Source organism: Gasterosteus aculeatus, chromosome 2 (genome assembly GCF_964276395.1).
Source record: "Gasterosteus aculeatus chromosome 2, fGasAcu3.hap1.1, whole genome shotgun sequence".
NCBI classification, from domain to species: domain Eukaryota; kingdom Metazoa; phylum Chordata; class Actinopteri; order Perciformes; family Gasterosteidae; genus Gasterosteus; species Gasterosteus aculeatus.
Genome location: NC_135689.1, coordinates 1,549,935 through 1,562,841, shown reverse-complemented (window position 1 = coordinate 1,562,841; position 12,907 = coordinate 1,549,935). Strand labels below are relative to the sequence as shown.

The window sequence follows — 12,907 nt, the reverse complement described above, 5'->3', positions numbered from 1 at the left end:
AGGAGCGTCGTGCTCGTCAAAAATACTTTAATTCAGACTCATTTTCAACACAGCGTCACGGGACAAAAAGCAGTAAAAAATTTAATTCAGTTTTACAACATAATTATACAATCATGACAAGCTCCACCGTCAGTCTTCACGTGATTAATCCAGCATCTAATATCAAAAGAAACACGAAAGGAAACAACACATACTGTATTGCACACACACTAACTACAATCGCACATGACAGCGTGAACCATGACTATTTTAAAAACACAATCTGTACATTGGTTTCTTCCTCCGCTGAAAAGTTTATAATCTAAAGGGGGGGGGGGGGGGGGGGGGGGGTCACAGCGGGGAGACAAGAAAACAACACATTTACAGTACGGTTCCACAGGGTCCATCACGGCTGCAGCGGCTTCTATTTGGACTTCCTTCGTTTGGCCTGCGTGGGGCTCGCTCCGGCTTCTGCTGCTGAGGAGGAGACACAGGTGTTAGGAGGACCGGTAGCGATGCCCCCGAGCAGGACTGGGCCATTAAATATCAACGTGTGCTTCCTCAGCGCGCCGGGACACCACTCGCTGGTTTGTGGGCTGATGTTTGGAGGCCTTGAATTTGGCGATTTTGCCAAAGAAGTAGAGTCATTTTCTCATAGACGTCTATGGGAGCAGAGGAGTCATTTTTATAACATTATATCTTAACTTCTGTGTTGATGTGGATTCATGAGGTGTATCGTCTGATGTCGCTTTAAGGCCGAGCCTCAGCTTCGGGTCGATAATCTCCCCGCGTCATTTCACGAGTGTTTGAGTCACCTTTGACAGCGGCGCTGGTCCCGGGCCGGGCCGACCGCTTCCTCACGCCGCTGTCCGCCACCGGCTCCTCCTCCACCTCCTTCTCCGCCCGCGAGCTGCGCCTGCTCGGCCCCTTGGGCTTCTCCACCGCAGCCCTGGGAGGACCGGAGAGGAGAAAAGAAATACAAAGAGGGGGGGGGGCAACGTTACAGACGTCAGTGCTCGAGTTATCTCTGCTCGGTGAAAGGTAAAAGTGCCACTCGGGACTCTGCTGTTTTTCCTCGTCTACCACAGATACGTCCGTCCTCCGTCCGCTACGCCGACATGCGCCGCTGCAGCGCGGCGCGACTTTAAAATACATACCTTGGCACTAAGTTGATGGGCGCCTTTCTTTTCTTTGCCCATCTGTGATAGAAGTGGAAGAACAGCGGTGAACTATAAACCGTGCTGCACAAACACGGCGTCACTCCCCAATCCACATCAAAGACAAAAAACAAGCAAGCGGGGAGAGCGCCGCGTTACGATTGGCTCGCAGTTAAAGGAACAGTGCGTACGTTTTAACGGCATGCTGCAGGCTGCTGATCGTCACCACGAGGAGCTGCTCTGATCAATACTCGGTATCAACGAGACTAAATCATTCATTCTTTAATGGATACTTTAAAACAGAAGTTATTTATAATTCAGGCATCAATAAATACTGTCGCTAGAGCAGCAGCAGTTACATTTAGTTATTCATGTCTCGCTGGGAGCAACATGTAAAATGTCAATAAAACACTTCTGAGTGAAGTTTATGAAATAACACAGAGTGTCGCTCTGTCCTTGTGTCCTCCTTCCTCATGTCCTCTGTCCTAATGTCCACCTCCTCTGTCCCCCTGGCTGCTTTGTGTAAACATGTGGCGGTGAATCAGGTCTCAGGTTTCAATGTTCACCGATGTTTAGAGGGAGTCTTACGTACAGGAACAAGCATTGTGTGTGTGTCTGTGTGTGTGTGTGTGTAGTTGGAGGAGCTCAACAGAAGGTTCAGAGTAAATATGTGCTGCAATGTAACAAGAGGGGACATTAAAACGCAGTAATGAAAGCACGAGCGCCGTCGTGGCGAGTTGGTTGTGGAGTCGGTGGTGAGCGACCTCTTCCCCTCGGTTGATATAAATGACCTAAGCTAAGAAAAACCCATCAGCATGGTTGTGGTTTGGGCGATTATACGCTAATGGAAACATAGGTATGAATATTATATCCATTATCTGCCAACAAAGGGCCCATAAATGTTACACACTGTTCCCTTAAGCTTCTGACACGCATTGGAATGGTTATATCGTCTCATGCCGATCACACAAACCAAATGTCTTCACCGTGTGCCTCCCAAATGAGTCTCAGCAGAGTGAGAGATGTTTGAGACTTTCGGGGATCAGCAGTAGTAGGAAGGGACACCTTTGATAGACCCCGAGACGTCAAAGCTATTGAACAAGACGTTGAAAGAATGCAAAACGCGACGAGGAGTCTTACCCCTGCTCTGAACTCGCCAAGACCTCTTCACCTGAACGGGACGAAAACAAGAGTCAACTCTTCGCCGCCTGGTTCCTCGAGACGAGTAAGAGATTATATGGACAACTTCTGAAAAAGACTCACCCGTCTTCTCACTGGCAGCAGGTTCTTGGGACGGTGGGGCTTGTTGAATAGATACTGGGGGGGAATAAATAATTCAGCAATGAATGTTTCAGTGATTCCTCAAGTAAAACCCACATGAGGAGCTCCATGTTAATCTATAGACGTAAGGAGAGCAGTCACTCTATGGGACCAGAGGAGTCGCCCCCTGGCGGTCACTACAGAAAATGCAGCTTTCAACCAGTGACTTGGAGCCAAAGGAACAGAAATTACAGAAAGTACGGAATCACTTCCTGGTTTAAGGACTTCAGATGAAAGTTGAGTTTACCTGGGGAGGTCTGAGTGATTGCAGCCGATGCAGCAGTAGGCGGCATTGGCCGCTCCACAGCTGGGGGGTTAGGCTGAGCAGGGGGAACTCCGCTGGGGTTTGCAACTGGAGAGGATGTGGTGGCGACAGCCTCCAGAGAAGGTCCAGATCCAGCAACAATCGGAACAACAGACGGTACAGGTCTTTGTACGGGAGCAGCAGTGGAGACCAAAGTAGCAGCGACACTTGTGGAGGCGCCAGCTAGGGCGACTGCAGGAGGTTGAGGAGCTACAGCCTGGGCCTGGTTGGAGGCTGCAGCCGTCGAGGGCACTGGAGCCTGGCTGATGATCGGAGTGGGAACAGCCACTTGGCTGGCAGCTGGGGTTGGAGAGGAGGCAGTTGGCGCAGTAATGTTGTTGGAGGCAGCGGGAGCACTTGTAGGTGGAGCTATAGCTTCAATCTGGATGGCAGGAGGATGGAGGACCTGTGGTGGTACGGCTCCAGGGGGGCCCTGCCCAGTTCTTTCTACAAGACTCTGATGGGAGTCCGCTGTCGCAGAAACCACGGCGGGAGCCGGTGAAGGTTGCCCTTTTACCTGGGGAGCGGGGGGTGGCGACATGGGCTTTTTTTGAGTGGGGTTAGCAGCCCCAGGACTAGAGGAGAGAGGAGGAGAAGCCAGGTTTGCCTGGGAGGCAGATGATGCTGCAGGGCTTGGATGGGGAGACGGCTGGCGTACTGCAGGACTGAGTTTCTGAGCCGAACCTGCCTCACCTAGATTTTCTGTTTTGGGAGCCCCCTGGTTCATTTGGTGAGGGGGTGGGAGAGTACCAACTGGGACTGATGAGGGAACACTAGTGGTGATCTGGACCTGTCCAGCAGCACTCCTGGGGGGCTGAGTGCTGGCCATGTTAGCCCCAGAGGACTGGGTGGAGCTTGGGGCAGGAGCAAGGTGGATGTTAGCAGTGGACACTTGGATGGGCCCCACCATAGCAACGGACTGTGAGGCCATTGTGGAATTGGGAGCCACCGATGCTCCCGGGACTTGGAAAATAGGGTTGATAAATACAGGGGCGGGGGTGATGAACTGGGAAGGGCGGGGGGCAGGGGCCTGCTGCCGGATGTCCTGAGGTCTAATGTTCTTGTTGGGGACGGCCACCATGGTTGAGGCCATTGATGCGGGTGCCTTGGGAGGAGCGGGGAGGGTGATGGGGTTAGAGGTGACAAACACAGTAATCTGATTGGGGGGAATTGCGCTAGAAGAGGCCGGGATCTGTATGACTGAGTGAACACTTGTCCCGGGTTTCGGAGCTGAGCTGGAGTTAGAACTGGTGCCGACTGTCAAGGCAGGACTGCTTTGACCCGAGGAGACTGGGTTGGGGCTTCCACTTGTGTCAGTACTGAGGGCGGGGCAGATGGCAGGCGTTGGTTTTACATTTGGACCGGGCTGATTACCGAGGCCTGGGATGAGGCTCTGGCTGAGGCTGGGGGGAGTTTGAGAGGTCACGTTGGTGCAAGGGTGCGAGCTGGAAATTGAGGCGGGATGTAAATTTGGACTGCTGGTAGGAATTGGGACAGCGGGTTGAGGTTTGGCCTCCGATGCATTTGAAGCGACAGCAGCTGACATATCTGTGCCCTGGGAATTAGTGTGGAGTGGTCTCTCTGGATCCAAAGCGGACTTGGGGCTGTCCTTTCCCATAACATCCCTGACATTAGTATTTTGTCCGGCCCGAGGAGGCATGTTTGCGATAGCAGAGTTATCCAGCAACTGGTTCAGGGAGGTTGGCGCTGCCCTGAGAGTAGGTGAGGCCTCGGAGTCCGGCACAGGCGGCGTTTGCACAGGGAGCCTATCAACTGTCCCAGCCTTCACTTCCAAGTCAGGCTTAGGCTGCTGAGGCAACGGAAAACGGGGGCTCGCCATCCTAGGAGCTGATAACTCCCTCAGAGGCTGCGGCGGCGTTTGAGGCACCTGACGCTGCTCTGCCGTAGCCATTCCCTGACTTTCCCGGATTCCCTCGGCGGCGTTCCCTTGCATCCCGTGGAAGGGGCTCTGGGTCTGCTGAGCCTCCACTGCCCCACTTACTTGTGACGGCATAGATAGCGGATTTGGGAGTGCTGAGGCCGGGCTTAGCATAGTGGTTTGCGCCTGAGAGCCGACCAACTGCTGCTGGGGCGGAGGGCAGTTGATCGCCATCTTTGTCCCCTTTTGTCTCCCTGGACTCGGGGTTGCCGACTTCCGGCTCGAGGCTGGACTCGACCTCCGGCTATTGCTGGGACTTGCCCTCTTAGCCTGCCCTCCAGGCTGCTTGTCCTGTTTACCGCCTGCACCTCCTACTCCAGAGCCAGTTGAGAACGGCTGTTGATTGTTGTTTCCGCCCACACTGCCATTGTTGCTGTTGCCTGGTAAGGTTAAGCTGGGAGGGGCCTGGCCGATGGCTTTCAGAGTTGTCGGGTTCAGACCTTGCTGATCAAATCCCCTGTTTAGGTTCGGCTGCCTGGGAGGCAGAGGAATGTTGATTTTGGGAGGAAACAGGCCTGCGATGGAGGCATTAAGCCTCTCGGGTGAAAGGTTGATCTCGGAGGGTTCGGTGCTGGGTGGGCGATTAGTTGGGGTGAGAGGATGGTGGTACGGCCTGGGGCTCGCTCTGTTGGGGGTTTTGGGCCTGGAGCTCTGGGAGGTTGTAGGTACATTGGGGAAATGAAGGCCCGGCATGGGACCCCCTTGCTGAGGCTGACTAGGTAGCTGCTGCTGGGGACTGGCTCCGGTGTGCTGGGGCATTGGGGATGGACCAGGGCCCTGCTTCATCATGTGAGCGTTGGAGCCCTGATTAGCCATCATTTGTTGGTTCCCATTTCCAGGATGCTGCAGCCCAACGTCTGGGCCGCCAGGCTGCTTCTGATGAGCAATGGCTTCTTCAGACCCAGCGCCTTGAAGACCCTGCCCTGCATCCGGATGGGACATTCTTCGTACAGCTCCTGCAAGCTAGAGTGGAGAACAAATACAAAATGTGAACTTTTTCACTCCCAAGATAATAAATGAATAATAGGGCCCTCACAGGTGATCTTGTGAGCCCTCACCTGGGGGTTCACCATCAGGGGCATGCCTCTTGCTTTGTCAGGAGACGGCGGTACCCCTCCATGTCCGGGAAGGCTGATCATTACGGGCATGTTGTTTTGCTGTGAGACTGGAAGCCTCTGGACCTCAGGCGGATTGCCCATGCCCCTAGGAGGGATCTGTCCTCCTGGAGGGATGGACATGCGGTTCTTTGCCTGCTCCTGCTGCATCTTCAACATCATCAACATTTGCTGCTGCTGCTGCTGTTGTTGCTGCTGCTGCTGTTGTTGTTGCTGCTGTTGTTGTTGCTGCTGTTGTTGCTGCTGTTGTTGCTGCTGTTGTTGTTGCTGCTGTTGTTGTTGCTGCTGTTGTTGTTGTTGCTGCTGCTGCTTAGATGCAAAAGGAGGATAACCATTAAAAGAGGTGCTTTATTTAAAACTCAGTGGATTAAAATGGTATTAGAAACTGTTATGTAAAGCTTTTCTGCGGTTTGAATGCCTCGTGTAATACCTGCTGCAGCAGGTTTGATTGTTGAGGCTGCTGCTGCAGCTGGTGAGGGTGCATCTGGGGCTGGCCTTGACCCGGAGCCTGTGGCCCCGTCATCCCCTGTGGCCCTTGAGCATTCTGGAGACTCTGCATCTGCATCTGTTGAATCTGCTGCTGCTGCTGTATCTGTTGCTGTTGTTGTAATTGTTGCTGCTGTATTTGCTGCTGCTGCATTTGTTGTTGTATTTGTTGCTGCTGTTGCAATTGTTGCTGTTGTATCTGTTGCTGTTGCATGTGCTGCATTTGTTGTTGATGTTGTTGTTGATGCTGCTGCTGCTGCTGCTGCATAAATTGCATTGGTACCTGCTGTAATACTCTCTGGTCTCCAGCCTGGCCAGGGAAGCCTAGATAAGGTGAAGAGAGGTAAATACAAATCCGTGTGAGAGCAAAGGAACATTTAAAGCGCAGCGTCAGGCTGCTACGACTAAAAGAATCAGCGACTGAATGCAAGATAATCAAAAAATGATTTACCTGCAGGCCTGTTGGCAAACTCGGGGAGTTTCTGGCCAGAGTTTTCTAAACCCAAACTCTGTTCGCCACCCAGATTTGGTAGTTCGGAATCTTCCATTCCAGCAGCCGCATCGAGACCACTGAGAGAATGAACAGATTGCTGAATCAATCACTCAGTCAACGGAACACAGAAATAACTTTCTTCAACTGCCCACAATGGCAAAAACAAACCTGCAAGAAACAGAAAATTATTACCCAAGTCCCTCTACTTGCTGTGGTCCATCTCCCTCTTTGGACTTCTTTTTCCGCGCCGGTTTCTTCTTTTTGGGTTTGGCCTGATTGCCCCCACCGGCGCCCTGTTTTCCTCCTGGCCCAAACTGGCTGGCTGAGATGTCGCTCTGCAGCAGGTTGACCAGCAGCGGGCTAGTCAGAGTTACATCCTTGCTGACTGGGAAGCCTCCCGGCTGCACGCAGGCTCCCGCCATCGGCATCTGGCCTTGGAACTGTGAGTTAAAGTTCATGCCGTGCCCGGCGAAGTGGCCGTTTCCCATCTGCATGTGCTGTGGGCCCCCCATCATACCTTGCTGCTGCTGCGCCTGCATATCAGGGACCATCTGTTGGACCCCGAGGTCCCCTGTCCCACCATTAGGATCTCCCAAAGGATGGGGGTGCTGTTGAGCTGCCTGTTGTTGTTGTTGTTGTTGCTGCTGCTGTAACATGGCTTGTTGCTGTTGTTGTTTCTGCTGCTGCAACTGCTGCTGTTGCAACTGTTGTTGGATAAGAGGATGACCAGCAGGGAGCCTCAACTGTTGCCCATGCATGCCCATTGCCTGATTAGGGTTGCCGGCGATAGGAACCTGCTGGGGCTGTTGCTGGTTCATCTGTTGGTGTTGTTGCTGTAATTGGTGCTGCTGCTGCTGCTGCAACTGGTGCTGCTGCTGTTGTTGTTGTTGTTGTTGTTGTTGCTGCTGCTGCTGCTGTTGTTGTTGTTGTTGTTGTTGTTGCTGCTGCTGCTGCTGTTGCAGCTGCTGTTGTTGGAGTTGAGCCATCTGCTGCTGCTGTTGTGGAGTCATCTGCTGGGGGGCAACCTGGCCTTGGAACTGAACCATGTTACCTGGAACGTTTGGAGCAGGGCCACGCATCATCTGGCCAGGCATGACTCCAGCTGGGATCTTGCCTCCAAATGGCTGCTTGTTGCCTTGCATCTGGTTGGCAACCATTTGTTCCATCATGGAGTTTTGTTGCTGCTGCTGCTGCATGAGCATGGCCTGGTGCCCTTGGCCTCCAACCATCTGACCCTGCCCATGCATCACCCCCTGGCCTTGCTGAGGCATCATTTGCTTGGGTGGGGTCATCCCTCCTCTCTGCCCTTGACTGAGGGGCCTTGAGAGAACAGTCTGACCTCCACCCTGGCCTTGAACCTTCTGGCTGGGGGAGGAAGACACGGGCTGGGCCTGATGCTGGAGGCCCATCATCTGGGTCTGGAGGCCCGGCTGTTGCTGGCCCATACTAGGCCCAGCGGTTGTACCGGGAGGCAGACCTGCCATGCCACTTTGTACACCCATAACATTGGGCTGGGCATGGGGTGGACCCTGCATCGAGTTGGGCGTGGAGGCCGACGGCAGAGCTCCTGTTGGGAAACAATAAATAAAGCAGAATGGTAAGAAGTTAAAATGTCCTTTGATAAGCGCAGGTTAAGCCACTGCGTGACACACAAGAGCAGTTGTTTAAAAAGTAACTGTGGGTCACATTTAGGGGCCTTCATTGTCAACAGAAAACAATATTCAGAACTATGTTTTCATGTGTGTAATGACCCGGGTTTAAGAATCATCTTGTTTTGTTGGCTTAGAAAAATGAATTTCTCTCTCAGTAGGGAGCAGGTCCTTTCCCATGTACGTGTTTGATTGATTATTTAGATCAATATAGATCTAATAAGACACAAAACCACGATTCATTTAAATCGTATTTATTTAACCAGAGCACCATTAGATCTACCACGAGGAACAATCCGTCAAAATGACGCTATTGTTTTCATACAACTATTGTACAATCATAAATGCTTCTGCTATGAATGTTGCATTAGCAATATTTTACAAACGTACACAAGACTAGATGGAGTCGTCCTCAATGTGGTTCATACGGCCTGTAAATAGTGCAGCCCATTGACAGTGTGTTATTTTTCCACGCGCAGCAGTTCCACACTGACATGACTATATGCCGAATATGTCTGTGTGGCCCCGAACCCCTTACCCGACTACTACACCCCCCTAAACCTACGGGAAACACTTGATTGTTGGGGAAACACTGTTGTTAATTATGCCAGTCGATTTAAACCACTAACTGTGGTGTTAACAAACCTCTACGCTGCTGATTTAATTCATAGTTACTCAAACTACAGGCTACATATTTTTCATCATCAGAACTTATCAATTCATTTTAGCCATCGTGCTACAATTTCAGTGGGAAAAACAACTCTTACATGTATACTAGCAGTTATTCATGTGTAGTATAGAGAAATTATGTAGCCTCCATTATTCAGCAGTTGTGGTGGTTTTGTTTTCATTCAAAGAGCCTTTCCTAGAGATTTGCAATATAACAACAAAAGCTTATCTTTTAAATTTCAAACATGTGACCTCATTGTCATTTTCACACGAGACATTAGATTTTTGTGTGCGTAAGTAAACGGGAAAACTTTTACCTGTGTGAGTCATGGCCTGATTGCCCTGAAGCTGCTGGCTGGCTCCTCCCACAGGGGTTCCTGGAGTGCTGCCACTCACCTGACCTTGGACAAAGTTTGGGTTTGGAAATCCCATTGGACGCTTCGGCATGCCTGTAATCAGGATTTGTTGATTTCGTTAAGGCAGACATCGGGGTACTTTACCATTGAACAGCACACTAAAGAGACGCGAGGGCCGTTTCAGCCGGACGAGGAGAACAACCACCCACCTGGGTGAACTTGGGCCCCAGGCTGTCCGTGCTGGGGCATTCCCATGAAACCCTGCTGCATGTTACCCGGTTGCCCGAGGGCGGCTCTTCCTGGTGATCCAACGCCTTGGGGAAAACCCTGGGGGGTCGTCGGCCTCATGGGAGGAGTCCCCGGTGAACCCTGCTGGAAAGGAGAGGAAGAGGAACCAGGGGACTTGGCGGTGAGGTTGCCCTGGGGCCCAGAAGTTGGTGGAAGGGGCGGAGGGGGTCTGGGCGGTCCTGCGACACCACCGGGGCCGGTCTGCAGGCCTTTCGGCTGGGGGGCTGCAAACTGCCCCACTCCTGTCTGCTGTTGCTGCTGTAGCTGTCCAATGGCGTTGAACACCTGCCCAGCCTGCTGGCTGCCAAATGGGTAAGGGGGCGGAGGGTGGCTGGGAGTCTGGACCGTAGCAAGGGAGGGGGGACGTGGAACCATTTGGGCCTGGGGTGGGGGCTTCCTCCAGGCAGGGCTTCCTTGGGTGGCCGGTGGCTGGAGGACCCCGGAGGGCAACTGGTTCCAGCCAGGAGGCACAGCCATCTGACCCGACGGGTTGAACGGGGGTCGGGGTCCGAGCTGGGACAGCTGAGCTTGCTGCTGGGCCTGCTGCTGCTGCTGTTGGTGATGCTGCTGCTGCTGCTGTAGCTGCTGCAGGGCGGCCGGGTTGAGTGGCCTCCCGCCCTGCAGAGCCTGCAGGTGATGGGCGGCCTGAGGCATTGGGCCTGGGACATGGGGACCAGCCTGTTGGTGCTGGAGTGGCTGCTGCTGCTGCTGAACTGACATACCTGCCATCATTGGATCCGTAGCATCTGTTGGAGAGATGCATGCAGTTGTTTTTCTGCCCTAGTGTGTTATTGGTAGTGTACCGTCTATACTGAGAGATGTTCAACATTTAACATACAAGAAATAAAGACCTGAACCTGTCTGTGAAGTAGGTCTCTGAATACGAGGATGCATCTGTCCACTGCTGCCTGGTACCATCGCCTGGCCTGCTATGCCGGGTCCAGGTGGAACCATCGCCGGATTAGCCATCCTTACCCCACCTAAAGGAAATATGCACATTTAATTAGATTTGTGGAAATGAGAAAATAATTAAAACTGAATAAGGGACAGAAAACAACAGACCATGTGTAATCTATTCAGTAAACTAATACCTGGACCAGGCTGACCTGAAAAGCCAACATCCATTCTCATCTGGCCAGGTGCTCCAGTTGGACCATTCACTCGGACGTCTTGTCCCCTGTTTGGTCCCACAGCCACGTTGATGGCCCCTTCGCCTGAAACACCACACAGGGGACACGTATACGTGTTGTTTGTATGGTTTATTCTGAAGACCCACATGCTGTTTTGAAAGGACCCAGAGGTTAAAAGCTGTGTTGTTACCTTCGATCTGCACGGAGAGGATCCCCAGATCTCTGAGCTGCTGCTGGTTGTTTTGGGCCAATAGCCTGAGCCGCTCGGCAGCATCCCGAGGAATGTTGAAGGTAACCCGCACACTGTTCCACGGCTCCACGTGCTGTGGCTGGAGCCTCTCAGACGCTAAACAAAAAGGGACGAGGGGAGGATTGAAGTTGCGATTGCAGTGTAAACAAGATGAAAACATAAAATCTAGAGAGACACAATATTCTCGCTGGAACTTACATAGCCGACATAAATCAGGAAATGTACAGTCAGTGAATGTAAGATGACTTTTTTACGAAATAATTAAAAATTCACACTTTGACGTTGATGGATCAATGTCAAAAGCATTTTCATGAAAATACCAGCTTTTAAACAAACTGTAATAAGCTGGGCGGAAAGAACCGAGGGTCATTTTACACATTCCCACATTTTAACGTCCATCCCGTTAGTTCCAAAGTAAATAAGAGGTTGAACTAACCCATATCGAGCATGTTCGGTATTCCGCTGAGGATGGAGTCAAGTTTCAGAGAGAAGTCCTCATCCTCCATATTCCCTCGGAAGGCAATAAACACGGCAGAAGCCTGTCCCTCTCCCCCGCTGCTTTTTTCTTCGGTGCAACTTGTGCGCTTGTTGACTTCCTCTTCTTCTGTTCCTGCGTCTCCATGGCAACTGTCAGCATCCTCCTCCCCGACACCGGAGTCCCTGTCGGAGTCATTATCCGGCTCCAGATGATCGGTCCTCTGGGACGGCGACGGTGGGGTACACCGATGCGCCATCGTCCCCCCCGCCCCCACCCTCTTACGCGGAGTGACGTTTGAACCGTTTCATGCTGATAATGGCGAGAGAATGAGAGAGAGATAAATAACCAGCGCCCCTAATAAACAATACACAAGTGGCACATAGACACGGTTTAGCTGATACAATCAGTAAATAAAGACAGCATCAGGTGAAAACACACACAAATGTCTTATTTACTCTTTAATAAACCTTACGTTACATTGTTGAATTAATGACATCACTCTCGGTAGCGGCGATGCTAAAGCTGGTTCACGTATATACACGTAACACGCATCCTAAACAGGTATGAATAACTTGTGACGTCGGAGTTAGTCTGCATTCATGTCAGAGAAATGTTACATTGGTCAAATCCGCTACCAACGACCGTTGTGCTACTGGGTTAGCTTTAGCGTTAGCACGGGCCTCGGCTAACGTAACGACATCCGACCCGACGGCAAGAACGCGAGACACACGCTGTTCACGAGCCGCTGTGCCGATACGAACATCCCCGAAGCAATACGTTCCCATCAGTGATATGAAAGAGGGTTTCAAAAAATGAATGTCGAGGCGGTTCCTGCTGACGTCTCCGAACGTTAACCGCTAGCGTTAGCTAAGCTAGCTGCGTAGCACTGCAGCTAACTCATCACGAATGCATTGAAACATAACGCGTTAGCTTCGCGTTCAGTTGGCAGTAACCCGACGCGGGTCTCCCACTGTTTCGCAAGGGAAAAGCAGACAACTTACCACATGTGTTCATTAGAAATTAAGTTGGGCCAGTCGACATCTGCTAGCCGGATTAGCTACAAAACATGAACCACAGGCACGTCAGAAGAACGTCAAGCTAGCGGGACAAAAAAAAAGAAACAGTTTCCGGTATTGCTTGTCAAAATAAAATCCCAGATAAAGCGGATTATCTTTAATCAAAACAGAACGCAGCAGTGTTTAGTTGTTAAAAACAATTCCAGCAAAATGTAAAGAATGTTTTCTATTAACTTCTAAGATTAATATATTTAATGTATCATGTCATGAAAGGGAAG

At 51.5% G+C, this 12,907-nt stretch overlaps 1 protein-coding gene across 13 annotated transcripts; it reads right to left on the bottom strand.

Moving 5' to 3' along the window:
* Window positions 1–13: 13 nt before the first annotated feature.
* On the bottom strand, window positions 14–12,778 carry ncoa6 (nuclear receptor coactivator 6). Of its 13 annotated transcripts, none has more exons than XM_078081821.1 (17): window positions 12,615–12,778; window positions 11,572–11,922; window positions 11,076–11,231; window positions 10,847–10,969; window positions 10,607–10,735; window positions 9,677–10,501; window positions 9,429–9,560; window positions 6,986–8,360; window positions 6,752–6,870; window positions 6,245–6,624; window positions 5,758–6,123; window positions 2,704–5,662; window positions 2,400–2,453; window positions 2,277–2,307; window positions 1,137–1,178; window positions 795–928; window positions 14–641 (listed from the first exon to the last, which is right to left on the bottom strand). In XM_078081821.1, exons 2-17 carry the CDS (start codon window positions 11,867–11,869, stop codon window positions 541–543), a joined length of 7,224 nt encoding a protein of 2,407 aa, XP_077937947.1. In that variant the 5' UTR covers window positions 11,870–11,922; window positions 12,615–12,778; the 3' UTR covers window positions 14–540. The 13 variants fall into 13 exon arrangements, with proteins under 13 accessions (XP_077937947.1, XP_077937987.1, XP_077937989.1 ...); XM_078081861.1 differs by having other exon boundaries at window positions 14–456; XM_078081863.1 differs by having other exon boundaries at window positions 14–453.
* Between the last annotated feature and the right edge of the window lie 129 nt (window positions 12,779–12,907).

Excerpts from the sequence above, each read along its gene's own strand:
- ncoa6 (XM_078081821.1), bottom strand. The coding sequence starts at position 11,869 with ATGGCGCATCGGTGTACCCCACCGTCGCCGTCCCAGAGGACCGATCAT. Across the intron at positions 10,970-11,075 it reads CCTCTCCGTGCAGATCGAAG|GCGAAGGGGCCATCAACGTG; the intron begins GTAACAACACAG and ends GTGGTGTTTCAG. Across the intron at positions 6,124-6,244 it reads AATCAAACCTGCTGCAGCAG|CAGCAGCAGCAACAACAACA; the intron begins GTATTACACGAG and ends TTTGCATCTAAG.